The sequence below is a fragment of the Thamnophis elegans genome, chromosome 13, assembly GCF_009769535.1.
Source record: "Thamnophis elegans isolate rThaEle1 chromosome 13, rThaEle1.pri, whole genome shotgun sequence".
Lineage (NCBI taxonomy): Eukaryota > Metazoa > Chordata > Lepidosauria > Squamata > Colubridae > Thamnophis > Thamnophis elegans.
In genome coordinates this window covers 29,999,391-30,027,231 of record NC_045553.1, presented here as the reverse complement: position 1 = coordinate 30,027,231, position 27,841 = coordinate 29,999,391, and the positions used below count along the sequence as shown (strand labels likewise).

Below are 27,841 nucleotides of genomic sequence, written 5' to 3'. Positions count from 1 at the left end.
ATCCTGGTTTAAAAAGTAGCAGTCGTGAAGGAATGCAAAATAATAGATGAATTTGGGTTAGAGAGATGAACAAAAAGTATTCTAGTTTTTCTAATTCAAAATATAAATGCACAATACAGTTACACTTTTAGATTTGCTTCGAGGCAGGATTGCTTGGAAGGAAAAGGACTAATACTATTCACATCTTTTCAAAGGCTGCTCCAATTCTCAGGAATCAAGGATGAAAGAGAGGCAATGAGAACAGGTCAGAAAGTGCAAAGAAGAACAAAAAATGTTACAGCAGTAGTAAGAATACAGCAAGAACCTTATCTGATTGATTGGTTATAATTTTTATATTATTCCTATCCTGTAAGCTCTGAGAACATCAAAACAACAACAACACAGAATTCAAACTCTATAACTTTCAAAATAATAATAGTACTCTATATCAGCGGTCACCAACTGGTGGTCTGTGAGAAAATTTTGGTGGTCCGCAGAAAAATTATTTGCATTTTTATATTGTACTAAATTAGTGCAATATTCAAACTACGGCCCCTGGGCCAGATACATTTAATGAACATTTGTGTTGCTGCAGAGTCTCCCCCCCAAAAGGGTCTTCTTGTGTGGGTTGGAGGGGGGCATAAATTCCGACTTGGGGTCTGCTTCAGCCTGCTGGTGTGGGGCTTTGGGCAAAAGCTGGAGGGAAAGAGCCAGAAGGCCTTGTTCCAGTGGGACCGCATCATGGGCTGGAACTGGCTGACCATATCAGCCTGCTGAGCCTCCAGGCGCCAGTACCTGGCCTTGGACTCCCGCATGTCTTCCTTCTGCTTGGAAAGCCTATGCTCCTAGTCCTCAGTGAGGTGCTTCTGCTGAGCCTTCTTCTCAGTCAGATCCAATTTGAACTGAGCTAGCCATTTTGTCAACTCTTTCTCATGGTGGCTGCTTAGCCCCAACAACTGCTTCCTGTTGGGACCCTAAGGAGCCTGGGCAGGCAGATGAGGAGTGGCGGCTGGGGAAGGGCAAGTAGAGGCCAGCAAGGTGCCCCTTGATGTGAGTGACATTGAGTTGGCCACACCCACCCAGTCCCATAATTACCTAGCCACGCCCACCCAGTCAGTCATTAGGCAGATCATATTAGTGGTCCGCAGGATTTAAAATTTCAAATTTAGTGGTCCCGGAGATCCGAAAGATTGCTGACCCCTGTTCTATATAGAGGCAGTTCTACCACATGGTTCCAGGAAGCCACTTGAAAAATCTTGTCACATCAGTGTCAGGAATGATAATTTGCAAGATAGGTTTTTAGGGATGGGGTGGGCAACTATGGTCCCTTTATGAGCTGTGGATTTCAACCCCTAGAATTCCTGAGCCAGGACGCTGAGTATTCCAGAGAATGCTGGGTACCCCAGAGCAAGTTGGCTCTGAAATTCTGGGAGTTGAAGGGGCCATAATTGCCCATTTCCTGTTCTAGGACAAAGATAGCCTTGGGAAACTTGGTTTAATAAAAGTCAATCATCAAGAGTTATCAAAGAAAGTCTTACCATTCGTAGACAATAAAAATTGAGCAGCGTTTTTCTGGGGTAACCACCTAATTTTGTTGATCTTTTCTTCAATTTCTAAGCTTTTCAAGTAATCAAACTCTGGCTCGTGACTTTGGAAGGTACTGTAAACATTGTATTCACCTCTGGTGTGAGACTGTAGTTTGTTCTGAAAGACAATTAAAAAAAGATGAGAAAAATTCAATGAACAACTACTGTAGTTCACTCTTTCTATTGTGTAATAGGGGCTACATAGCTCAGCATAACTAAAACGCACCATGTACTACATGGGATGTGGACTAAGGTTCTGCCTGTGTCCATTATTGAGTTGAGAATGATGAGAATTCAAGGGAAATAGAATCAACTCAAACATGAATCATTTAAGGGGCTGCCAAACATTTAGTTGATCAACTGAACAAGCCTTTTGATAAAATTTGAAGTTATTAGCATATGAATCCAATGTCTCTGGGGAGAAAAGACACTTTAAAGCACTTAACTAATGATTGTAATTTGTCTAATCAGCTGGATAAACATTGTAATTTAACTCTGCCTGATGAATATCCCATAACTGGGGTGGGGGTGTGGTGCTCTCCTGGAGCATCAAAGACTAAATGTTCAGGGCAAAGTTCTTTAAATAATTATCTTTTCTTTGTTATGCCAGGTTATTTTTAAAAAGAAGGAAGGACGGGGGTGGGTCAAAACCTTAGTTACCACTTTACAAATTCGAAGAAATATTGATTGCTACCTTTGAGAAATTTTGACCTACTGTCCACCCATTCCTCTCACCTTTTGTGAAATGCGTTAGACAGAGGGTGGACTAGCTCAAAATCATATGCCTAAGAAAGGATTGATTTTGGGTTAATTGCACCCTTATCCGAATGTTATAAGCAGGCATAGAAAGAGATATAACTATACAAAAATAAGCATAGATTGAATACACCACCCTATACAGGACGTTCGATATCTCAGACATGAGGGAAAATAACAGAGGCGCAAACAGGTGGGCAAACCCACTCAGGCTTCAGTGTGACCCACTGCTTGTAAAACCCTGTGTGAATTTAAAACTGAAAATCTGCAAAAGTCCCAGTTGCCGATGCATCTATAACATGGGTGCACAAGGATTGAAGAGATGCTGCATTTCACAGGTTTCATGGTTGCTTCTCAAAGCAAAGTTCCAGTAATTAGAATGGCCTTCTGTTTGTGTGCCTCTTCCACTTCTTTTTGTAAGCTACAAGAAGTGCCAGACAGGGGGTCAAAGTGCCACACCACCACTCCTCTCTTTGCCTCGTTGAGCAGGACTTCCCTTAAATGAGATTTATTAAGCATGAGCAACCAATCATTATTAAAGATTAGTCACCCTTTTTATTAGAAGGGCTTTTGAACAACAACAACATAATTACTTCCAAGTGTTTAATAACAGGCTGAAAGAGGAAACACTTCATATCTTGGAAGATGTTAATATCAGCCCAGATGTTCTTAGAAGCCATACCAGATTCAAATGATCAGTATTTAAGTCTCAAATCATCGGAAAGATGCCAAATTAAAAAAGGTTAGGCTAGCAAAATCTGAGTTGTGGCATCCCTGTTGTATTGTATCAAATGGCTTGCATTATTCATTAGTGTTTCTCCACCCCCCCACCCCCAATGAAACATCTTGGCACTTACTTGCCAAGTCTACTATGGTGGTGGCCATCTAGATCAGGGGTGTCAAGCTCAAAGCCCAGGGGCCATATCCGGCCCATGGATTACTTAGATCTGGCCCATAGAACTGCCTTGGAAACAGTGAAGGACCAGCCCATGGTGCTTCTGCCAGCTCAAGCTCCGTTTTCACTAGCAGAGGGTTGCAGGAGACCCTGGCAGTCGAAAGTGGAGCTCGGGAGCCTGTTTTTGCTGGCAGAGCACTCGGGCCACCACAGGCACCCCCGATAAGTGACATTGAGCTGGCCACATCCACTCTGGCCACGCCTACCCACCCTCGCCATGCCTACCCAGGCCCCCTCAGGTCAAACACAACCCTGATGTGGCCTTCAATGAAAATGAGTTTGACACCCCTGATCTAGATTCAGGCATAACTTATAAGACAAGATGAAGATGATCATCTTCTGAGCCTCTTTTCTAAGCTAGAGGACACCATCCGTGTTGGCATGCTAAGCTGAATTCCCAGCCAGACTAGTTAACATTTTATTGGCATGAATCTCACTGACATGATCAGTGATCAGTCATTTCCTGCCTAGTAGGTCACGTAGCCTTGCCACGTTCTAACCCAAGCAAGCTCAGTGGCCAATGCCATTACAGGTCTGGTGGCATCTGGAGCAGCTTTGCAAATGGTCCTCAACTGTCTTGGATGTCGTATGTGCTGAAAGGCGGCATAGGTAATTCTCAACCTATGACCAGACTTGAGTCCAAAATTACAAGTGGTAAATTGTGGTGGTCATTAAGTGAGTCACCATGCGACTGTGTCCAATTTGATGACCATTTTTGTAATAGGCATTAAGCAAACACCGCAGACATTAAGCAAACCCATTGTACTCAATGGGAATTTTTGTCCCAGAAACTAGAAGGAAACACTTCTGGCAAGCAACATAAATCATGGTCAGATTTAGCATAGCTCTTTATTTATTTACGATCATAGATCAAAATAAGCCCTGGAGAATTAAATATCTACCTCTTCCCTATTATCCTGATTCAGGGTGTATAAATCACTCACTTACACCTAAACAGGGTGTTTATTTTTCAAGGGTAAATGCCTTCCCAGAAATCAGTGGATTTTCAGTGATTATTTAGGCACAGGAAGGAAAGGGGGAAAAAAGTAGTTGAGGAATTTAGGGATCATAAGCTTCAACTTTTCTGCCTTTGGGTGTATTTCAAATATTATTTAGAGACCAAAAAATGGTTGCTAAGTTTGACACTGTACCATTGTCATAGCTCTTATTTTTCTTAAAAAGCAAGAAATTCCACTGCTGAATTTCACTGAACAGTTCTGACTAGCTAATCTAAGGAAAGCTCACAAGGTACCATTTTAGAATCAAAATCAGAAAATATTTACAGTATTAATGATAGATCATAACTTACAGCAACAGGAATGTTAATTAATATAACACAAGTAGCAATGTAAATGTCTAAGAAAGAAACACTAAATAAAAATGCTGAATAATTCTATTAATAAAGCATTTTATTATAATTTAACCAACAAGTAGATGGTTTAAATAAAGAATTGCCAAGAACAAAGGAAGCAATATGTTAAATCGTGGAAGGAAGTTCTGGTAGAAATTCCTTCCCCTCCCTCACCCTATTAAGAGGGTTTAAATTACCGTGAATGGTACAAAGGGAGACAGTGAAAAATTTACAACAAAGTGAAGGGCATGAATAGGCTTTGTATAACAAAAGACCTCCCCTCTGACATCATCCTTAAAACAAGAAAAAAGTCAGCAAAAGTGGCCCTGATATTTTTCTGGAAAGCTCTGAAGACATGATTCTGTTAGCAGGCCAGCTTGGGGGCACCTGGTTGATACAAAGCCAGTCAAGTGGTTGGTGCCAATCAAGTGCTTGATATATTGTGTGGTTGCTGGTGGGGGGGGGGGGGGAGATGGGGCTTTATGGGTTCTTCCCTTGTGAAATTCTAAATTTTTAAGCCATCACCAGAATTGGGTGGCAAATTGACATTTATTTAATAAATAAGGAAACAGAATAACAGAGTTGGAAGTTATCTTGGAAATCTTCTAGTCCAACCCCCTGCTCAAGCAGGAATCCTATACCATTTCAGACAACATGTATAAAAATTAAAAGTAAGTGTAAATTCTTGAGCTAAGTCTCAATTGGGCACTCACACCCCTGTGAAATAGGAATCCTATTGTTGGCATTGCTTTATCTGAAGACAATGATAGCTTTGAAGGATTTTCACACATTCTGTGCTCAAGGAACAGAAGATAAAATTTAAATCAAGATTAGTGACAAATCCAGGTAGCATCTCAGTTGTGAAAGTCAGGAAGAGCAAAGGTGATAACTAGTCCTCCATAGATTTGGGAAGACTGAAGAGATTGGTGAAAGACTATGCTCTCCATAGGCTAAGGTCAATGCCAGAAGATACTTAGATTTTTATTGCAGTATTTATTAATAAGTGAACTTATCATCACTTCAAATAACCACAAGGAGAAAGGGTGAAGGCAAAAGTTTAGTCCTCAGGGGTATTATCTGCACTCCATAAATGGGAAAATTTGGCTTGTCCAAACTAACAAACATCTGTAGTCTATATATTCCAAGTACGGATGCTTTTATGGATAATCTTGTTTGAACATCCTTACAATATGGGTACATCTGCTGCAAGCATCCAAGATTATCCCCTTTGTTAAATGTATTTGCTTTAATATGGAGACAGAAACTCAAATTAGGTTTTAAGATGGGTGCCCCTCTATTCCCAACTGACCACTATCACTGCCTTACCTATCTGCAATCCTCAGCATATTCAACAAAATTCACATTGATGATGATGTTACCTAGTTTGGATAATGAAATGTCTTCAAGAAAACAACCAAGCTCAGAGAGCATCAAGGATTCTTCATTTCAACCCCTGAGCTACAAATATTCTCCTTTATTGGTATCCACATTACAATTCATGTATGAAATCTCAATTAGCATTCAAGAAACAGCTGAAGCTCGTGTTGCATCTGAACCTGAAAAGTGTTTCCAGTAACTCGGTTAAGGATTGATCCTTGGTGTCTTGGGATATATCCAGATATCCTGGATGCCCCGAGGCCAGAACCAGCATAATAACTAATATTCTTTTTGTCATTTTACAGGTTAAAAGAGAAATATGGGGTAGGCTAATTATATTGAGTGACTTGTCCCCAGCACTGTGACCACGAGGTGGCACTAGAAGATTACTTTAAGTCTATGTGAAGGACAAACTCATAATAGAATAGAATTCTTTATTGGCCAAGTGTGATTGGACACAAGGAATTTGTCTTTGGTGCATATGCTCTCAATGCATATAAAAAGACAAGATACATTCAATAGAATAGAATAGAATAGAATAGAATAGAATAGAATTCTTTATTGACCAAGTGTGATTTGACACACAAGGAATTTGTCTTTGGTGCATATGCTCTCAGTGTACATAAGGAAAATAAAAATACATCCATCAAGAATAAAAAGATACAACACTTAATGCTAGTCAAGGTTACTAATAAGCTATCAAATCGTACTAGGACACAATAAAAACAATATAAATTGAAAGATACAAGCAACATGGTTATAGTCATAAGTGGGGAGAGATAGATACTAGGAAGGAAGCGAATAATAATAATAGTAATACATTCTTAGTAAATTATTGACAGTGTTGTGGGAATTAGTTGTTAAGCAGAGTGATGGCATTGGGGGGGGGGCTGTCCTTGTGTCTATTTGTTCTGGTGTGCAGTGCTCTATCGTTTTGAGGGTAGGAGTTGAAACAATTTATGCCCAGGGTTATGTGAGGGATCTGAAGATATTTTCACAGTCCTCTTTTTGACTCGTGCAGTATACATGTCTTCAATGGAAGGCAGTTCTAATTATACGTTGAAGTCTGTGTCTGTCTTGTTTGGTTGCAGAGGCAAACCAGACAGTTATAGAGATACAGATGACAGACCCAATAATTCTTCCCCACTCCTAAGAAGTCTATACAGCACATAAAATAAAATACTTCCCAGTATTTCTTTCAGAAGAATGTATCAATTAATAAACAGAGAGACCTGATATAATTTCAAATTGAATATTTTTAAATTAAATCTATAAACAACAGAATTGTTATGTATTGTTTCCTTATACACACACACAAACAATCTAACAATATTAAATCCTCTCTGTTACAAGATCTATTGTTCAGCTATTTACGTTTTCCTGAAAGAACGCAAGCAAATTATCCCCAGGTATTGTACCTGGAAAATCAAAAGTATGAATGGTTCATATCTTCCTTCTAACAAGAGAGCAAATGCATTGAATAGTTTTTGGCTTAATAGGTGAGACATGAGTGGTATGCAGGAAGGGGACTGCCTTCATTAAGTTCCACGCCCAACGTCACTGTGGCCTCCTAAAGCAGATGAAAGATAGATCTAACTCCTGGATCAGAACCAGTTTCCTATCCTACTGCATTATCTGGGTCTCCATGGAGAATGTCCACTATAGTAACAGTATTAAGCTTAGCATTTCCCAAAGTACAACCTGGAATGTAAGACTTCACTGAGATACCCAGAGAATTTAAGAACCAGATGTAAGAGAAGAGCAGGCTGGGGGCAAAGTTAAACAAGATTAATGTCAAATGCAAAGGGTCAGGACCTTAGGTTAAGTTGCAGCACGGAATATTTATTCAAACCTATACACAAGAATGGTACAATGGTCAGCACTGAATTGGCACTAGATAAGGGTCAACGGATTCAAGAAAGGGTGGACTTGGATCATTTGTAGTAACGTAAGGACTCTAAGCTGATGACATCTTTAACTCCACCCTCCAGTTGTGCTCTTCTTCTACCCCAGAAGAGGACATGCAAATCATCTGACCTCTCTGGATATCACTGAGTAGCAAGTCCTTCCCTAAGCTCTACCACTTGAACCTCAGGGGAAGGATGTCAACAAGAAGCTCTCTGCATAGGCAAAGAGCTTCTATAATCTAGCCAATCTATCTTCTGGATGGGAAAGTTTTCCAGGAGAAGGCAGCTAGTTCTTCCTGGTTCTACTTACTTTGTAACCTTAAGTAGTACAGACAGTCCTCAACTTACATCCACAATTGGGAGCAGAATTTCCACTGCTACGCAAGGCGATTGTTAAGCGAGATGCTCTCAATTTTATGTTCTTTTTTTGCAATGGTCGTTAAGCAAATCACTGCCGATGATCAGTGATTCATGAAGCTGGCTTCCTCCGTTGCCTTTGCTTGTTGGAAGCTAGCTGGGAAGGTTGAATATAACGCAGGATGCTGCAACTATCATAAATAGCACCGGAATTTTGATCACCTGACTGTAGGGATGCTGTGATGGTTATAAGTATGAGAACTGGTCATAAGTCACTTTTTTCAGTGCCATTTTAATTTGAATAGTTGCTAAAAGAATGGTTGCAAAGTGACACCTATCTCTGCAACCCAGATTAAAATTCAACTAATTCAAGGACTTTTCGTTCCTGACGCATCCGGGAAGCTAGAGATTTTAGACTAAATCTGAAAACGGAGGGATTCTAATGAAAAAGATGCATTTTAATTCAAATATTTTCAGATGAGCACTATGAAGAATGAAAATAAAAATATTTATTAAGAGGTTTGCATGCATATCTTAGAGGGACACAGTGGCTCAGGTGGCTAAGACGTTGAGCTTGTCGATCAGAAAGGTCAGCAGTTCAGCGGTTCGAATCCCTAGTGCCACATAACGGAGTGAGCTCCCGTTACTTGTCCCAGCTTCTACCAACCTAGCAGTTCGAAAGCACGTAAAAATGCATGAAGAAAAAATAGGAACTACCTTTAGTGGGAAGATAACAGCATTCCGTGTACCTTCCATGCATTTAGTCATACTGGCCACATGACCACGAAGACCTTTGGTCTTCGCAGAGCACTGGCTCTTCGGCTTTGAAACGGAGATGACGACCGCCCCCTAAAGTCGGAAATGACTAGCACAAGGGGAACCTTTACCTTTATGCATATTTTAGGATTGTCTCTTTGCACTGCGAACAGTTATAACATCCTATTGAAAAAGCTTTCACTTTCAGAGTTGCACACAGACACACTAATAATTGTTGGAGCCTTCTATGCAACAATGGAAGAGTAGCTAAAGACTCACGACTTCTGAAGGCCACCTTTTGTCAGACTCTTTCAAAGCTGCTTAATAAAAACCTGGGAGAACACTTGCTATCCAAGAGAGAAATCTCTTCCATGCCCACATGTCTTCAGTGCCTCCTCATCTCCTGGGTACTATATGAGTGCTCCTTACTGTGGGAGGAAGCCAAAGTAGGGCATTCTATTATGGGCACAAATAAGAGTCTGGAGAAGGATGTTACCAGAACAAAAGAACATTATGTTGCAACTTGAGCATCATCCACAAGCAAAAAAAAAAAAAAAGGCTTTGTTTTAATAGGCTGTGAGTAATGGCCTGGATCTAGATGACCGTGATGTGATGAAAAAGACATATATGTGACAGATTGCAAAGTCAACAGCACAGAAAATGCTTCCTACAAAATCAGAGGATTGGTTTAGGCAGCATGGGATTCTCCTAGCCAGGGGTCTTCAGGAGTTATCCATCATCCAGAATGCTCGACCATGCTGAGGGTTATGGAAGTTGGACAGCATCACTCAAGAATTCTGCTTTGGGAGCAACGGAAGGTACATTTCAAAGTTTCATTTGGTCCATTCCCCAAGAGCTTCCGAAAGAATTGAATAGAGAGCTGGTCCTGTGAGAGGCATGGTTCCACACTCAGCTATATCCCTTCAGCAGTTACACTGCCCTGATCCCAAAAGGCATTGGATGCCTCAGCTTGACTCACTGTTATCCTAATTTCTTTTAACTAAAGTTTGCTGTATAAGCCACAATTATTTGGATCAGGCGGCAGCAGCAGAAACCATGACTTGCCAAACACAATGGCTGTGTCAGCTTTTGAGAGAAGGGTTGGCTATGGATTTATTTAATCGATTGACATAGTTGTCCATCGTACACGTGCACCTCCCACCAGCCAGCTGGTTTTTGGGTCCCTTCTGCGCAGGCACGGAGGGGGCGCATTTGCATGCACAGGGTGCCTGTGTGCATGCACCTGTGCACCTTACAGTTTGGGCACGTGCATACACGTACGCACTTTGGGCACTCAGTGCCTAAAAGGTTCGCCATCACTGCTGTAGAAGAAGGAGTGGCAGAACCTAGGTGGCAGAACCTAGGATGGAGTTTAAAAGAGGGAGAATCCTTATGTAGCTACAAGCAGACCAATCTCCTTTGAATTACCGTATTTTTCGGAGTATAAGACGCATCAAGATTTTGAAGAGGTAAATTAAAAAAAAAGGTTTTGCACTCTGCAGATCTCCCAAACCCTCTGCACACCTCATTTTTTGTGAAAAATAGGGCATGCAGAGAGTTTGAGGGGCCTACAAAGTGCTCCTGGGGGCTGAGGGAGGGGGCAAAAATGAGCAAAAAATGCCCTGTTTCTCACAAAACAGGTCCATTTTTGCCAAAAAAGGGCATGCTTAGCCTTCAGGAAGCTTGTAGAGTGCTTCTGAGAGCTTGGGAGGGGGGGGGCAAAAACGAGCAACAAACAGCCCATTTTTTGCCCTCCCCAGCCTCCAGGAGCACTTTGTAGACCTTCTAAAGGCTATGCACCAGAGGTGGGTTCCTACCAGTTCGCACCTATTCGGTAGAACCGGTTTGTCAAATCTACCGAACTGGTTAGAAGAGGTTCCATCAGTGGACCCGGAAAGCAGGCCACACCTACAGAAGAGGTTCCAAAAAATTTTGAAACCCACCACTGGCAAGGATCTTGTAACTTGACAGCTTTAAGACTTCCATGCTTCAATGCCAGAGTTTCTGATTAGCTACTTGGACCAACCTAAGTACTAATTCATAATTTCATATCCGGTCACATGGGTGGCAAGCCACTCCCACAAAGGAGACCACACCCACAGAGTAGGTTCCAACAATTTTTGAAACCCACCACTGCTATGCACGGCCATTTTTCTGAAGGGGACAGGGTTTTGGGGGCCAAAAATACTGTATTCAGTGTATAAGATGCACCCAGATTTTCACCCTCTTTTTGTGTGGGAACAAGGTGCATCTTAATACTCCAAAAATATGGTATGTTGACCCTCATCTAACTTCAAGCAAATGCTAACTGTTTAGTTGAGAAGATTCTTGTGCATAGGCATGAGTGGTAATAAATCAGTTTAATTGGACCTTTATTTGTGTGGACCAGGTCTTTCACATCTGACATAACGAACTTAAACTCAACAAAGCAATCAATAGCAAAAACAGTAAATATACCTATAGTAGCAGCCATCAACAACAATCAAATAACAGCAATCTTTTCATGGGCTTCATTAATCTTCTAACCATCATGCCTGGGGAACAGCCATGTTTAAAGGCTTCCCAGAACACCAACGAAGTCATAACCAGCTGCATGGGGGGAGGGGGAGGAGGAAGAGTATGGTATTTCAGACAGCAGGTACTTCAATATACTACAAGGGTCATCATTATTTCAAGAAGGATTCAATATTGGCTCAGGCCGATTGCGGAGCGCAACAGAGGATGTCAATCCAAAGGAAAAAAATCTTTGAAGGTAAAAACACAAAAAAGAGAAAAAATCTCACTCCAAGGAGAGCCAGGTATTTAGCTCCTTCTGGGCCGAAGACTGAGGTTAATCTGGAGATTCAGAGGAGGGGTAGGTATGGCCTCAAGATTTACCTCAGTCTCCGGGCAGATGGGCCATGACAATACCCAGCTGTGACTCCTCCCACGGCCCACTTCAGAGACACACTAACCCACTAACAATGGATTTGCTTAATAACTGCTGCATAGAAAGTCATAAAATCAGGTTGGTCGCATGGGTGCCTCAACTATCAACTGTCATCATATATGCCAGAAATTCCAGGTTCCATTAAGATAATAGTCAAAGACAACTCATACTTTTTAATATTAAACATAAAGGTTCCCAAGACTCATTCATTTCCAATTGTCAGATCACATTGGTCTTTCTTTTGGCTTAAAACAAGCAAGCAAGCAGAGTATGTGATTCTATAATCATGTTTGTCACTATTTCCTGTAATTCTACCTATGCAGGTCTAGCCACAATCCAAGTGAATGCAATGGAATTACTATATAAACAGGGACAACTGCATTTGTAATGTAAGGAGAAACTTTTGACCATTTTTTTTGTACTCAATCATATCAAATAGGGCAAGTGGCACTTTTATGACTAAATCAATTCTACTTTTGAGCAACTACAAAAAAAGGAGAAAATGAAAACCTTACCTCTTGCTCTTGTTGAAATATGACAACTCTACCGCCTTTGTCTCCCGTCGCTAGCAATTCTCCAGAATGATTAAACTCTACTGTAGATATTATGTCAGCTGTACAATAAAGAGCAAAAAGACACAGGTTACAATTTTTAGTGAACATTCAATTCTGGTATTAACATTGTGGACTTGGAAGAAGTCGGATGGGAAGAATATTGATGCTTCTGAACTATGGTGTTAGGATTTCTAAGAATACTGTGACAAACCAATGGAATCACTGAACAAATCAACCCAGAGATCTCACTCCAGACACAAATCAACAAAGTAGAATATTCTACTTTGGACACATCATGCAAAGATCTGGCTCTCTCGAGAAGGCTCTGATGTTGTGAAAGGTGGGAGGAAAGAGAAGAAGACATCCAGCAGGAAGGTAGATAGACTCAGTTACAGTAGTCATGGTGGATGCACCATTGGAAGATCTGGAAGACCGGATTACTGTTAGGCGCAAAAAATTAGAAACCAGGAATTAGGAAAAGTACTACAAGTTTATTTCATGCTACCTATACACAAGAATCTGAACTACTAATGGTGAAGGCAAATTTATGCCAGATAGATCAATGGACTTCAACCAGGACTGGAATTAAGGACTCTTATAGGGGAATAGACATTCCAAATTTGACACACACACAAGCTCAGACTACAGGTACCTAACCTACAGTTAGGAGAGGATCATCACACATTATTGATCTATATCAGTGTTGCCGAACCTTTTTGGGACCAAGTGCCAAAGTGCAAGCATGTGCAAGGGGGAGCGCTGAAAACCGAAGAGCAGCTCCCCAGCGCACACGTGCAAGAGCACCAGAAACCAGAAGAGCAATTCCCTGGCATGCATGCGTGCACTGGGAAGCTGAGCGTCCAGTTTCCAACATGCACATGCATGCTGATCACCTGATTTTCTCGTTTCTGGCACGCATGCGTGTGTGAAGACCAACTGGCTGGTGCCCGTGTAAGCACCGGAAAATGGAAGCTCTGCTTCCCGGCATGTGCATGAGCATCAGGGAACTGCTCTTTCAGTTTCTGGTGCTCCTGTGCACAAGAAAACCAGCTGGCCGGCCCATGTGCGTGCCGGAACCTGGAAGAGCAATGGCTGGCATGCCCAGAGAAATGGTTCTGCGTGCCACTTCCCGCATGCATGCAATAGGTTCGCCATCACAGATCTATATGATGGTTGAGAGTTGACTTGATGGCACATAATCAGTCCAAATAAGCACTATGGCTGAGCAGAGAATGGTAAGGTTCTAGGAACGAATGTGCCTGTATCCTGGTTGTTCCTGTTTTTGGTTACTGTCACCTATGCAATTAGACATGTCATCTAACTAGTATTTCTTTTACATCCCTTCCGCGGCAAGATTCCTATATCTAAAGCAAATCTTGGTTTAGGTATCCTTATGTATAAATGTTCACAACAAGAAGAAGCCCTCATTCTGGCAGAATATGGAAATAAAGATTTCTGCTTTGAGGGGTAAGTCAAAGAGGAATGATTAGGTTGTAGTTAGCACCGGCACAACAACAACAACAACAACAACAATAATAACAACAACAATAATAACAACAACAACTCCAAATTGACCATGCAGTGCTTTGGAGAGTTGGCAGAACAAAGCACTGCATGGCCAATTTCTGGAAAAAATAAAAGATAAAGTGGACAGTGAACAAACTTGGTTATGGTTAACAACAGGTACATTAAAGAAAGAAACAGTCACTAATCCTGGCTGCTTAAGAACAAGCTATCCGCACAAATGCCATTAAGGCCAAAATCGAAAAATCCTCTGATGATGCCAAATGCAGACTTTGCAAAGAAGCTAATGAAACTGTTGATCACATACTCAGCTGCTGTAAAAAAATCACGCAGATTGATTATAAATTGCAGCACAATTCAGTAGCACAAATGATCCATTGGAATTTGTGCAAAAATTATAATATTAAAACAGCAACAAACTGGTGGAACATCAGCCTGAAAAAGTCACCGAAAATCAGATGGTCAAGATCTTGTGGGATTTCCGTATACAAACAGACAAAATACTGGCGCATAATACACCAGACATCACACTGGTTGAGAAAAATAAGGTCACAATCATAGACATCGCAATACCAGGTGATAGCAGGGTCGCCGAGAAGGAACATGAAAAAAATTGCAAAATACCAGGACTTAAAAATCGAAATTCAATGACTATGGCACAAACCAGCAATGGTAATTCCAGTGGTAATTGGCACACTGGGTGCTATTCCAAAAGCACTGGAATTACATTTAAAACAGTTAAAAATTGACAAAATCAACATCAGTCAAATGCAAAAAGCCGCACTGCTTGGATCTGCACGCATATTACGAAAATACGTTACGACGTCCTAGGCCCCTGGGTGGGGCCCGACTAGTAACCAATGCCAAATCCAGCAAAACAACTGGCCGCTGTGATACAATTGTATAATAATAATTTGTTTTTTTATTATATTATATATATTTTTATTATATTATTATACAATTGTATAATAATAATTTAAGTTCACTAAAATCCTTGTTACTATCCATGGGTATGAGGAACACTTTGCGCCCTGACATTAATCCAACATAGTCAACTGAACACAGTAGCTGCGTTCTTCCCCTTTCTTAAACCACATTTATTTAAATGCGGTTTGCAAATAAATTGCTTTTCCCAAAACATGCTAAGTCAAAACCGATCAATGGTTTATGGCTTAGTGTCAAGGTGCCTAACCATCTCTTCCAAGTAACTATTTTAAAAAGGGAAGCTGGCAAGGAAAAAAGCTCTAGCCTCCTCTTTATATCCAAGAATCCTACTGACATTTTTGCAAAAATCTTTATTTGGAAGGATGTCAGCAGAAAAAGAACAAAGCAAGTGGGAGCTAGGCAGGATGATAGTCTAGTAAGCACTGCATTGCACGGCAGCTGCGTTCACACACAGGCAGGTCTTCTCAGTGGACATTTCAAAGACCATTCACAATACAGCCAATGTTCCCTCTAATTTTTTCAGTGTGTGCGGAAAAGTATAGTTTTTGAGCGGCACATTTTCATCGCTGAGCACCTGAATTTTTTTCACAGATGTTTCACAGAGCAATTGATTTATAGGATCCAAATTGGAATGGAGAAAAATGGTTTTGTGCGTCTGTGTGTTTGAGTGAGCGAGGGATCCGGTAAGGGAACTGCGCCTATTTAGAAAAGAAGGTAAATTATTGCAAACATGATCAGTTGAAGATAAGTATGGGGACAGGTTGGGCGGTAGAGGGGAAGGGGGAGAGAGAGAGAAAGTGATAAAAGAGTGGGAGAGAAGAAGAGAGGAAGAAAAAAGAGGGAAGAGAGACAGAAAGAGACAAATTGACAGAAGAGTGGGAAAGAAGGAGAGAGAAAGAGAGACAAAGAGAAAAAGTGTAAGAGAGACAGAAAGAGACAAAGAGAGAGAAGGGAGAAGGAGAGAGAAAGTGACAGAAGAATGGAAAAGAAGGAGACAGAGAAGAGAGACAAAGAGAAAGAGGATGAGAGAGACAGAGAGAAGAGAGGAAGAGGAAAGATAGAACATCTCATTTCACCCCTGAGGTGCAAATATTCTCTTTGATTGGTAATTTTATTTGTCCATTTACTATCAATACTCTCATTTCTCCTTAAGTTCATGAAGAATTCCCTTTTCATTGAATTTATCACAATACCTTGAGAACTTTTTCAGCATAGCTTTACAGCTATTTAAAATATGTAGTAATTTAGGTCAGGTTTTCAGAACATTAGACTACTATTTATAAGTTACTAAGTGCAAAGAAACAGAATTCAGAAAGTTGGCTTCCCTTTTTGTAATTGCCTATTACCTGCTTAATTTTCTACCTACATTTTTGATAACTGATATTCACTGTTGAATACTATTCAATGAATAATATTACTGCTGTGTGGTGTTTTGTTGCCATGTGCGCAGCTGCGCAACTGCGCAGCTTAGAGGGAACATTGAATACAACCTCTAAATCAGGGTGGCTAAAAATGGACGAGTTTTTTTTTTAAAAAATCAGATTTTTAAAAAATTTAAATCAGATTTTTTTTTATTTTTACCAAATTTCTTTTAATAAAATGCTTTTGGAGTAAAAATCTATCTAAAGTTGGTTATCTATTTAAAATACATTAATAAATTAGTTTATTCAACTTGAAATGGAGCTTAGCTATGTAGCATGAGGCTATTTAATCCTGCAATATTGGGACTGTCAGTGAGTCAACAGCAGGTCAGAGAAGGAGCCTCTGCAGGACAGAGAGGACAGCTGCTCTTTAAAAATTATGATTTAAATCAAGCTGATTTGTATCAAGCCTTTTTATTAGTGATTTAAATCAACTTGATCTAAATCAAATCCACCCTGCTCCAAATAACTCATGTGGGGGATGCATGTAAAGGTAAAAAGTAAAAGTTCCCCTCGCACATATGTGCTAGTTGTTCCCAACTCTAGAGGGTGGTGCTCATCTCCATTTCAAAACCGAAGAGCCAGTGCTATCTGAAGATGTCTCCATGGTCATGTGGCCGGCATGACTAAATGCCAAAGGCACACAGAACATTGTTACTTTCCTACCAAAGGTATTTCCTATTTTTCTACTTTCATTTTTTACATGGTTTCGAGCTGTAGAAGCTGGGACAGGTAACGGAACTCACTTTCTGATCGACAAGCTCAACGTCTTAGGCACTGAGCCATCGTTGTCCAAAGATGTCTCCATGGTCATGTGGCAAACATGACTAAACGCTGAAGGCCCTGGAGTGCTGTTACCTACCCACCAAAGGTGGTCCCTATTTTTCTACTTGCATTTGACATGCTTTCGAACTGCTAGGTTGGCAGAAGCTGGGACAAGTAACAGGAGCTCACTCCATTATGCAGTACTAGGGATTCGAACCGCTGAACTGCCAACCTTTCTAATCAACAAGCTCAGCATCTTGGCCACTGAGCCACCCTGGGGGATGCATGGCCTTAGTCAAATTTAGCTATCCTGACAGTTATTCTGATTTTTTGCCTAATCCTAGTGGAAGACTGATCCTGATGGGCCAGTCTTCCACTATGTATTCCGTGTAACTGTAATTCATTTAAAGTTTAAATATTATTACTTTGCCATTTTAGATGTATTCGCATTTAATATAATTTTAGTTTTTACAGTATAATAATGGTTGAACCTATAATCTACTCTATTGTATTCCACCACACTATCTTAACTACTTCCTGGTATTTATCTTAGAGTTTTAATCTTTTATAATATTGTTTTATTGTAAGCCACCCAGAGTTGCAGGACAGCAAGATGGGCAGTGAATAAATTTAATAAATAAAATAAAGTTATTTTATAAATGTATTCCAACTTCTGGCTTAAACTTGATTTCATCATCTACATCTATTAAGATAAATCATTCATCTGTTTGTTCATTCATAAGAGCACTCTGCTTGTAATGGTCCCTGACCACAATGAACTGAATTGATTGATTGATATTCTGGCAGCTGCTTCCATGCTGCAAACGGCTGATTTTTAAGATTCTATCTCTGCAAACTGTTGTAATGATATAAAGTTTGCTCTCCTTCCCATCCTGTGGGCAGATCCGGGTTTTACACCTAGCCAGCAATGTACAAATTGTGAGAGTAACCAAGTCCCCAAACATGATTTGATTCCAAGTATAGCACCCTTCCACACCCCTGCTTACAACTCAAACAGAGCCATGGCTGGGAAATAAATTTAGGAAAAGGGGGAGGAAGCTGCCCTTCCTACGAAACATCATCAGTTGTCATCAAAATACCGACAGGATCTTAAATGCTACTTGCAACTCCCAATGACACATCCCAAACTTGTCTCTAGAAGTCCTGTGGTACCTGCAGAATTCCCAGCAAAGAATCCCCTAGCTCCGGGATGGCGAACCAATGGCATGCATGCCACAAGTGGCATGCGGAGTCATTTCTGAGGGCACACGAGACATCCTGTCAGCTCCAGCGTGCATGTGCGTGCTGGCCAGTTGATTTTTGCCCTTGATTTTCGGTCATTTTTTTGCCCTCTGGAGGCTTCAGGGAAGCCTTGTGAAGCTTCTGAAGGGCGAAAAACAGCTCAAGGTGCAAACTTCAGGAACGGACTTCCAGTTTGCGCGTTGGGTTGTTTTTTGTCCTCCAGAAGGAGAAAAACAGCCGAATGGGCAACCTGAAAGTCCGTCCCCGAACTTCCGGTTTGCGTGTTGGGCCGTTTGTCGCCCTGCCCAGGCTCCCAGAAAGCCTCTGAAGTCTGGGGAGGGCAAAAAAACGGGAGTCGGAAAGCGGGCCATTTCTGTCCTCCGGAGGGCCCCTGGAGGAGCTCTTTTCACCCTCCCTAGGCTCCATGAAAGCCATACGTGCATGTGCAGGGTAGCGAGTGTGTGTCTTATGCATGCATGTGCAGGGGGCACAGCATGGGGACATTAAATTATGAGGGTGGATACACGATAACATGTGTGCACGCATGCTTTTGGTACCCAAGGTGAAAAAGGTTCACCATCACTGCCCTAGCCTATTCCATGGCCAACTTGAGCTTCAATTTGGAAGTGGGTATTTATGCCTATCTCAAAAGTTTCTTCTCCTGCTTTCTTTAGCTAAAAAGCTGGCAGGAAAAACCATTGGCAGCTAAGGAAGGGGCCACAATCGCTGACATCTCTATAAATTTTAATAATCCAAACTGGTTTTATTGGGGTAGTAATTTTTTTTAAGCATCCTCGAGTTTTGATATGTGCAAGCTATGTCAGTACATACCTAGTTTATGGTTTGGCATTATTTTTAGTGGAAAAGCGGAGGTGTAAATATATTGAAAACACTTGTGTGGGAGAGTTTGATAGGTGCAAATTATGAATTGCTCACTTCCTTATCCTACTTCCTTTTCAAAGCATGTTTTCTTTGGAAGAAACTCAAGAGTTTTTACAATCACACAATGGTTTAAGGAAAGAAGGGAAAAATCACAAAGTAAAACAGTTCAACAACATGTAGCAACTGCTCAAACATCGCTTTGGTGACTTCCAATTCATACTTCAGGAACCAGAGGTACAAAATGGGCACCGTCCTTTTCTATCACACACCGTCACATTTCTGTTCTTCACAATCCTGCAGCCAATGAGGAAGAAGTGTAGAAAAGAAGCATAAAACTCAAAACGGTTGCTTATTCCCCAGAATAAAGAGATAGAAGGTCCTAGGCAGTTTATTTGCTGGTGAACAATAATGTGCACAGGAAGAGGAGGAGGAAAGAGCAAAAACAACTACTTTTTTCCTTTCTCAACACACATTTTGTAAACTTTCAAAGCCAAATTGCCAGAAGGTACAAGATTTCTAAGTCTCAGAACATGACCAGAGTCATAAAGGACCTATTTATTACCCACAAAGAAGGGAGAAATGAATCTAGAAATAAAATACAGGTAGTCAATCTGTGCATTCCCAAGCACTCAGTACCCTAAACCTAACCCTAAAACAAACCCCTAAACCTAATCCTAACCCTTACCTTAATTGAAATCGGCTTTCTGCCGCGGCGCCGTTTTAAAGCGCCCTTCTGTTGCCGCGCTATTGTCGCGGCGGTGATGACGCGCAGTGATGATGTCGCGGCTTTAGTGATTTTATCACCGCTATTTTGACGAGCGCGGTTTTGTCGTGCCACGAGTTGCAACAGACCTCCCCGGGGCTACTTAAGCGCAAGATTCCAAAGCCCCCCCCCCCACTCTCTTAGGGTAACACGATCATGTCCTGGGTTCCTAGTTAAGGATCAGTAATTACAGCCACTTGCACCATAGCTTAATGGCTGATACAAAAAAAGGTGGTTGCAAGGATCTGCCTCTCCTCCTTTCCCAACAAAGTCTAGACTTTTGGAACGCGGTATTTCAAAAGGAACCTTTTATTGAGAAGAAGTGATAGCAGAGCAGGTGAAACAGACTCTAAAACAGGAGTCCCCAAACTTGGCGACTTCAAGACTTGTGGACTCCAACTCCCAGAATTCTCCAGCCAACATGGGTCTGCTCTAAAACCTCTCCCAAACTGCACAGTTAGAAATGGCGTTCTAGAATCCATCCCTCCAGTTCGAATGTGGATTTCAGCCAATCCACAGGTGTGAAGATGTTTATTGTAACCGCCATCCTGAGAGCCAGACAAGGATCGGTTCCCATGGATCTTCTCCCGCTTTCAACCAACTGACAAAATTCACGTGACCCTCCCTCCTTATTCCATTCTCAAAAGGTGAGACTATTGCAGGGCGCTTAGGCACCAGGAAAAAGGTTATAAGATATAGCTTATCCCCCATGCTCCCCCACTCCCTCCATATAAATGGCAGTATCACGACCGGGATCTGGCAGTGGTAAAATTTGATCTGTTTATTTGATGACCCATTTTATGGCCATTTTCTGGGACTACCTATATATGATTTACATAAAAAGGCTAATATTTCTAGTTCCAACCTGATAGAAACTATCAAGACTTTCTCCACCCTGCTCCCTGGTCTGCTAGTGCTATCTCCCCCACTCCCTCCCTCCCTTTATCTCTTCCCCCCCTCTCTACTTATGAGCTTCATAGCTTGTAGCTCTGGGACCATACGTCAAAACACAAGTTGCTTCCAAATGGCAAAGGGGAGACCCGATTAAAGACACAATCAGAAAGCAAGCACATTCACCCCATTTCATTTCAATTACCTTTGAACGTAAACCACGCGGCATCGATTTTCATTTTTCAGTGAGCAACTCCACCTATTTCGAGTGAATATCTTTGAGTTAGGACTGCGAGGCTCAAATACCTCCATCACCTTTTTTGCTACTTGCCTGGTTGATCAAATATGGAGGGAGGGGGCTTTTCTAAGCCCCATCTTAATGTTTTCTTGGGCAACCAAATGAAAGCTCTGCTTCCTTCTTTCTCACTGACCCAAATATGTCAGTTTTCCCCCTCTATCACATCAACTGCTCCCCCTCAACCCCCAAGAGTGAGGGCTGCATATTTTCACAAGCAACAGTATAAGGGGATGCAAACATGAGTTTCACCCTTTGCTGTGTCAAAAAAAATAATGCTTCCCTTTTTAAATGGTCAAAGAATGTTGGCAACTCTGGTTTAATTTTTTAGGCTTCTATTTACTTCTCTTAATAAACTGATTTGCAAAAGCATTTTTTGGTGAAACAGTAAAATAAGTTCAGTTAAGCCAGTGGGGAAAATGAAGCCTGAGCAATTGATAAAATAGAGTATGTGTATATATGTGTAATGTGTGCATGCGCGTAAGCAAACTTCAATGCCCGTAGTTGTCATTCAATCTTAATATAGATGCATAATGCTATTAAAGCCAACTTATTGACAGCTGAAGAATGATTGAAGACTACCAAATTGTTTAATTAATTCAAGATGACCTTGAAGACATCAACTGAGCAATGCAGCAAGCAGGGAGCCAGGAGAATACATGCTTTTGAAAGAAAGCCAGAAACAGAATACAAAGAATATTCTTGGATAATCATAATGACACACACATCTATAATTGCAGGGCCGCTTCATTAGGAACAGCCCAAATGGTATGTGAGTGAAAACTTTTAAATAATTTAAAACGCCGGCTGTATACTCAAAAGCTTTTATTGGTTTATGCTACTTTAGCTATTCTTAATAAAATTATTGCATAGCTATCGATTCCCCCCCCCCCCCCAGTCATGGTTTAACATCCGTGGTTGCTTTTAACAGTTCCTGGAAATCTCAAGTGAATATGAAAGTTTCTGTTCCTGGGGGCTTGCTAGGTTAAAATTTGTTGGAATTACAATTGGTCTTGAATACAGGTATCCCTCAACTTACGACCACAACCGAGTTTAAAATTTCAGTTGTTAGATGAGACGTTTGTTAAATGAATTTTGTCCCATTTTATGACCTTTCTTGCCTTAGTTGTCAAGTGAGCCACTGTAGTTGATAAGTTCATAACCCGGCTGTTAAGTGAATCTGGCTTCCCCATTGACTTTGCTTGTCAGAAGGTCACAAAATAGGATCCCATGTCCCCTTTGAGACACAGCAACCGTCATAAATATGAACCCATTGACAAGCATCCAAGTTGTGATCACTCAATCAAAGGGATGCTGGAAAGGTCGTAACTGAAAAACAGTGAGAAGTTGACTTTTTTCAGTGGTGTTGTAACTTTGAATGGTCACTAAATGAACTGTTTTAAGTCAAGGACTACCTGTGTTTTTAAGAAAGGCTCATTTCTCCCCAGTTTAGATAAAGTGTCTATTGTTCATATCACATTTCATCACTCATGGAACAAATATATGTCCTATATATCTATCAGTGGTCACCAACCAGTGGTCCATGAGAAAATTTTGGTGGCCTGCAGAAAAATTATTTGCATTTTTATATTGCACTAAATACTATTTATCTTTTTAAAAATTCATATTAGTAGTCCGCAGAGTTTAAAATTATGACTTTAGTGGTCCCTGAGATCCAAAAGGTTGGTGACCCTTGCTATAGATCCATGTGATGTCTAGCAATAGCATGCAGCCATTTACTATTTAGCAACTTGAGGAATTTCGGAGGACATTTAAGAGGTCAATTACCTTTTTCATCAACAAATTTGGCAATCATTCAAAAATGCATTCTCACTATGTTCTCCAACTAAACCTAGCAGGCATCTTGAATGGTTGCTTTAACTTTTTCCTTCTATTTGATTTCTCCAGGTCAGACTAGTACCCACCAAATAATGAATTGTACAAAAAATAAAAGACAAACTTGTATGCAATGTCACAACTAAACGTTACCAAACCATTAGAACCTAGTTCCCGAAATACAAGCAATTTTAAATTCAGATTTACCCCATCTACAGACAAAGCTTCAAGTGATTTATCGCAACAGAGAAAATAACTCATGCGTCCTTCCATTTGAAAAATATCAGTTAGTCATTTAATAAATGTATGACAACTTACTCAATGCAGCCAATGCATAAAATCAGCAGCCAGAAGCAGTAGGTAAGGCCAGCGTGCGAAAGCAAAGAACTCACCGTTAAAAATAGTGCATTCTCATACCTTGGTCAAAGCAACCAGCAGCCATCAAGGCACTGATGTTCAACGGGGCAGATTTAATTGCGTGTGAGAACTGACACCGGAAGCATTTCATCTTCCGCAGGGCACTGATTTGCTTGGATATTTTCATCTGTGTTAACACCCTGGCTGCCAAGCCAAACAAATGCAAGCCACTCCTTGGAAGGGGTAACTGGTATTTCAGTGTCAATGATAGCAGAGGTTATTTTTGTCCTTCAAGTGCTGCAGCGGGCAAGGGAGAATCCAGAAGCTGCCTTCAATTCATCGTGCCTTGCCTCTCCTTCAGCCATGCTATTGGGGTGGGGGCTACCGTCTGTTATATGGGGGTTGCAGCCCCTTAACATAACTCACATCTGTGCTTGCTAGTCTGAGCAGTTGTCCTTCACTACAAGGGAAGGAAGAAGAGGGAGGAGAGAGGACAGAGGATCAATGCACCTGGAGTTTGTTGTGCAGTGTCCAATACTTAAGTGTGTTCTCCTTTAGATCGAAACCACTCCCACATACAGATTGGAGAAAATAAGGTAATTTCAATGGAAAAAACCTGCTGAAATCATACCAAAGAAGCATGTTATTCTTCTGATTTTTAAGAAAAGACTTCCTTTCCTTTCCTTTCCTTCCTTCCTCTTACATAGTGTCTTAAAAGCATATATAACATATGTAAGCTTGGGAATCTAAGGAGATTAAAAAAAATCTTGCACCTCTGCTGTAGAATATTACCATATCTGGAGGAGGTCTATTTCTTTTTGCAACCTAATTCTGCTATCCCTTTTTATTATGTGTGAGAGAGGGGGGAAAGGAGAGAGGTATGCTTTACCATTTACTCTGTCATCCTTCGATAACTCCTTTCCAAAAATAAACCACTGCTTGAAGGAAGTGAATTCAGCTATTCCATGCAGCCGCTATAAATCAAAGTCAGGGCTTCTGTAGTGTGGAACCTTTAAAACAGTAGAACAGCAGAATCCGAACTGCCAAAAAGTCATCACTGAAAACTAATAAAGGGAAGGAACTCAAATGAAGCTTATCGGTTCAAGCCATGTCCTAAAGCAGTGGGCAACAACAACAAAGTTGTAAATATTAATCTCCCTACCTAGGCCTTCCATTGGTACTCTCCTAAAATCTGCCCTACCCAACTGTTATCTCTAATTTTTTTCCCTTAAATTTAAAAAAAAATCAAAATAAAATGTTACACTAGAATGCTTCAGAGTTCCACCCCAAAACATCAATTTCATTTCAGGAACGTGGCTAGATCCTACACTGGCTCTTTAATAGAGTAAATTAAAATATGACTCAGAGGTTTGTTTGAATGTGTCTTGCCTGGATAAATAAGAGCAACACTAACCAGGGATGGCAGAGAAAGCTTCTTGGAAGAGTAGAAGACTCTAGTTGTAAGGATAGCCATCACAGCCCTTTTGCATGTCTGCATAACACACTCTTCCAGCTCTTCTGATCAGTTAAAAATAGTGCCCATCTTCTCATCTAAGTACGAAAAGATCCAATTTCACTCAAACTTTAAACTCATGGGGTATAAAAATCTCACTTTTCTACACTAAAGACACACCTAACAGCAGAGAATGAAACTCTTGAGAGGGATGGTCAAATGGTATTGATCAGAAGATTCACAGCTGCTAGTTTTGACTTTTAGAACTCAAGGTTCCAGTCTTTTGGCTCTCTGACAGGTGACTTCATCTTGAGAAGGTCCTTGTCTGGTTGCACTGGCGTTCAGAGTCAAGATAAGCAGGGTATTAACAGGGAGCTGCAGCGATAGAAACATCCTGTCAGTATATTTCTAGTAGGCAACCCCAAAACAGTCTGGTTATCCTGTCAGAGATATTTCTTTAATTATTCACACATATATACACACAGAGAGAGAGAGTGGGAGAGATTTCAGATGTACTTCTAGCTTTCTTTCTTTACTTCCAGTTTTTGTCAAGACCGGTCCATAGCAAACCATAGGTTCACTTAACAACCATTGCATTTGTTTTATGACCACCACAAAAAAGGTGATAAGAGGTCGGTCATGTGGGTGACCCGATTTACAGCTGTTAGGAGTTACAACCATGATGGGTAGCCTCCATTACTGTTGTAGCATGAGGACAACCTGAAGTCATGCTTTGAAGTCATCCATTCGCCAAACAGCTCTGAAGTTCAAACCAGAATGCCAATGAAGTCAAGAATCAGTGCAATTGCGTAGGACCACCTCAACCCTCCTACCAAATACAGAAATGTGACCCTCAGTTTCAACGTAAGCTTGGCGTGTAGGTGTCTCTCCCTCTCTTGTGTCAAGATTAACACAAACGGATAACACAAGCTAATGTGACAGTCCCTTTAAATCAATTCTCAGAAGTCAGCGTGGGATTGATTGTAAGAGTAATATTGTCAGTAGTACACTCTCCTTCAACCTGTAATGTTAGTCAGAGTTTATCTAAATCAGGGGTGTCCAAACTTGGGAACTTTAAGACTTGTGGACTTCAACTCCCAGAATTCCCCAGCCAGTTTGGATACCCCTGATCTAAATGCTTTTGAAGTTGTCTTCTAACTGAAACAACACTGACCTCTATGGTGGCAATATTTAGGTACTTTGGCTGAAAATGAATGGGGGGTGGGAGGGAGAACAGACTTCTTTTAATTAATTCTAGTATGGCTTTATTGTCAATTCCCCCTCCCCCATGAGCAATATACCATTGTTTTTGGTTTTATTATCTGCCAAATTTATACAGCAACCCGCTCCCCTCAAACCGACCTGCCTTACATTTTTCTTTGGAATAATGGAATTAAAAAGTATGGGAAACAGCACTAGTTGGAATGGTAATGGACTTCTTGCTATTAACAAAATTAACACATAGTTGCTGTTGAAGGAAAAAAACTGAAGGAAATGTTTTACTCATATCCACTCCACATTTTTAGGTATATTACCATATTCAATCCTAACAATTGCCTCTATTTATAGGCATAAGTAAATGTTTGTTTGAGGGCATAAAATATTGATGGAGCTGCACAATCAATAAATTTAAATAATACATTTAAATAATAAATTTAAATAATACATTTAAATAATAAATTTAAATAATCCATTTAAATAATAAATTTAAATAATCCATTTAAATAATAAATTCAAATAATAAAATGCAATAATGAATTAGTCAGGAATTTAAATAATGCATTTAAATAATAAATTGTGGATTCTGAAAACCTCCTTATAAATAAATATGTCTGAAAATATATTTATACTTCTAAACTCTGCAATTCTTTAGAACAAAATAGGTGGGTCTGGGGGACATTATTTTTAAAATTATAAATACCATATTTTTCGGAGTATAAGATGCACCAGAGTATAAGATGCACCAAGGTTTTGAAGAGGAAATTTTTTAAAAAAAGTTTTTGCACTCTGCAAACCTCCCCAAAACGGCCCGTTTTTTGCAAAAACAGGCCCATTTTTTTGTCCAAAAAAGGGCATGAACAGCCCTTAGGAGGCTTGTAGAGTGCTGCTGGGGACTGGATGGGGCAAAAAATTGGCAGTTTTTCACTCATTTCTGCCCTCCCCAGCTCCCAGGAGCTCTCTGAAAGCCTCCTACAAGCTATGCATGGCCATTTTTGCAAAGGGGGCAGGGTTTCGGGAGACCAAAAATGCTGTATTCGGTGTATAAGATGCACCCAGATTTTCAGCCTCTTTTTTGAGGGAAAAAGGTGTGTCTTATACTCCGAAAAATACGGTATACAAGATTGTATTTTCTATTTACAGAATAGAATGATTATTACAGAATGATTTTTGAAAACATTATGGAATGCACAGGTATATAACATAAACTCAACCTCAATATGCAGCTTCTTGATAAATCAAGGTTTAAAAAAGATGGAGAAATAAGTTCAGCTCTTAGATTCAGAGACTGGATTGATACAAGCATTGGCCAATAACAGAACAAAGAATGGCAGGATTGGGAGGAACCTTGGTTTTTTTTTTAAACCAACCTCCTGCTCAAACAGGAGATCCTATAACATTCTGAACAGACGGTTATCCAGTCTCCTCTGCAAAATCTCTAGTGATGGGGCACCCACAACTTCTGGAGGGAAGCCATACCACTGATCTCACTGATGGGAAATTTCTCAGATATCAGGACAGGCATGTCAACTCTGCCAGTGCAACCAGTGGGATTAACATATGTAGACACAGGAAGCCTGGGTTCAAATCTCTGTTCAACATGATTAACGGAATGGCTAGGAAGCGTGAATGACCTTAACCACATTTGACAGGATGACTGCAAGGCTAAAATGGGTAGCGACACAGGAACTATTTGAAGGAAATGCAGATACAGGTTTAGTAATGTAGCTGTGAACAGAAGG

The 27,841-nt window shown here is 40.6% G+C and overlaps 1 protein-coding gene across 2 annotated transcripts in view; it reads right to left on the bottom strand.

Moving 5' to 3' along the window:
* Nucleotides 1-27,841, bottom strand: part of PPP2R2A (protein phosphatase 2 regulatory subunit Balpha) — a 78,458-nt gene that overhangs the window by 11,862 nt on the left and 38,755 nt on the right. For both annotated transcript variants that reach the window (XM_032229969.1, XM_032229970.1), the window contains 2 exons: nt 12,469-12,566; nt 1,518-1,683 (listed from right to left, as the gene is read on the bottom strand). In XM_032229969.1, coding sequence (XP_032085860.1) covers nt 1,518-1,683; nt 12,469-12,566 — 264 coding nt within the window. The remainder of the gene's footprint in view (nt 1-1,517; nt 1,684-12,468; nt 12,567-27,841) is intronic.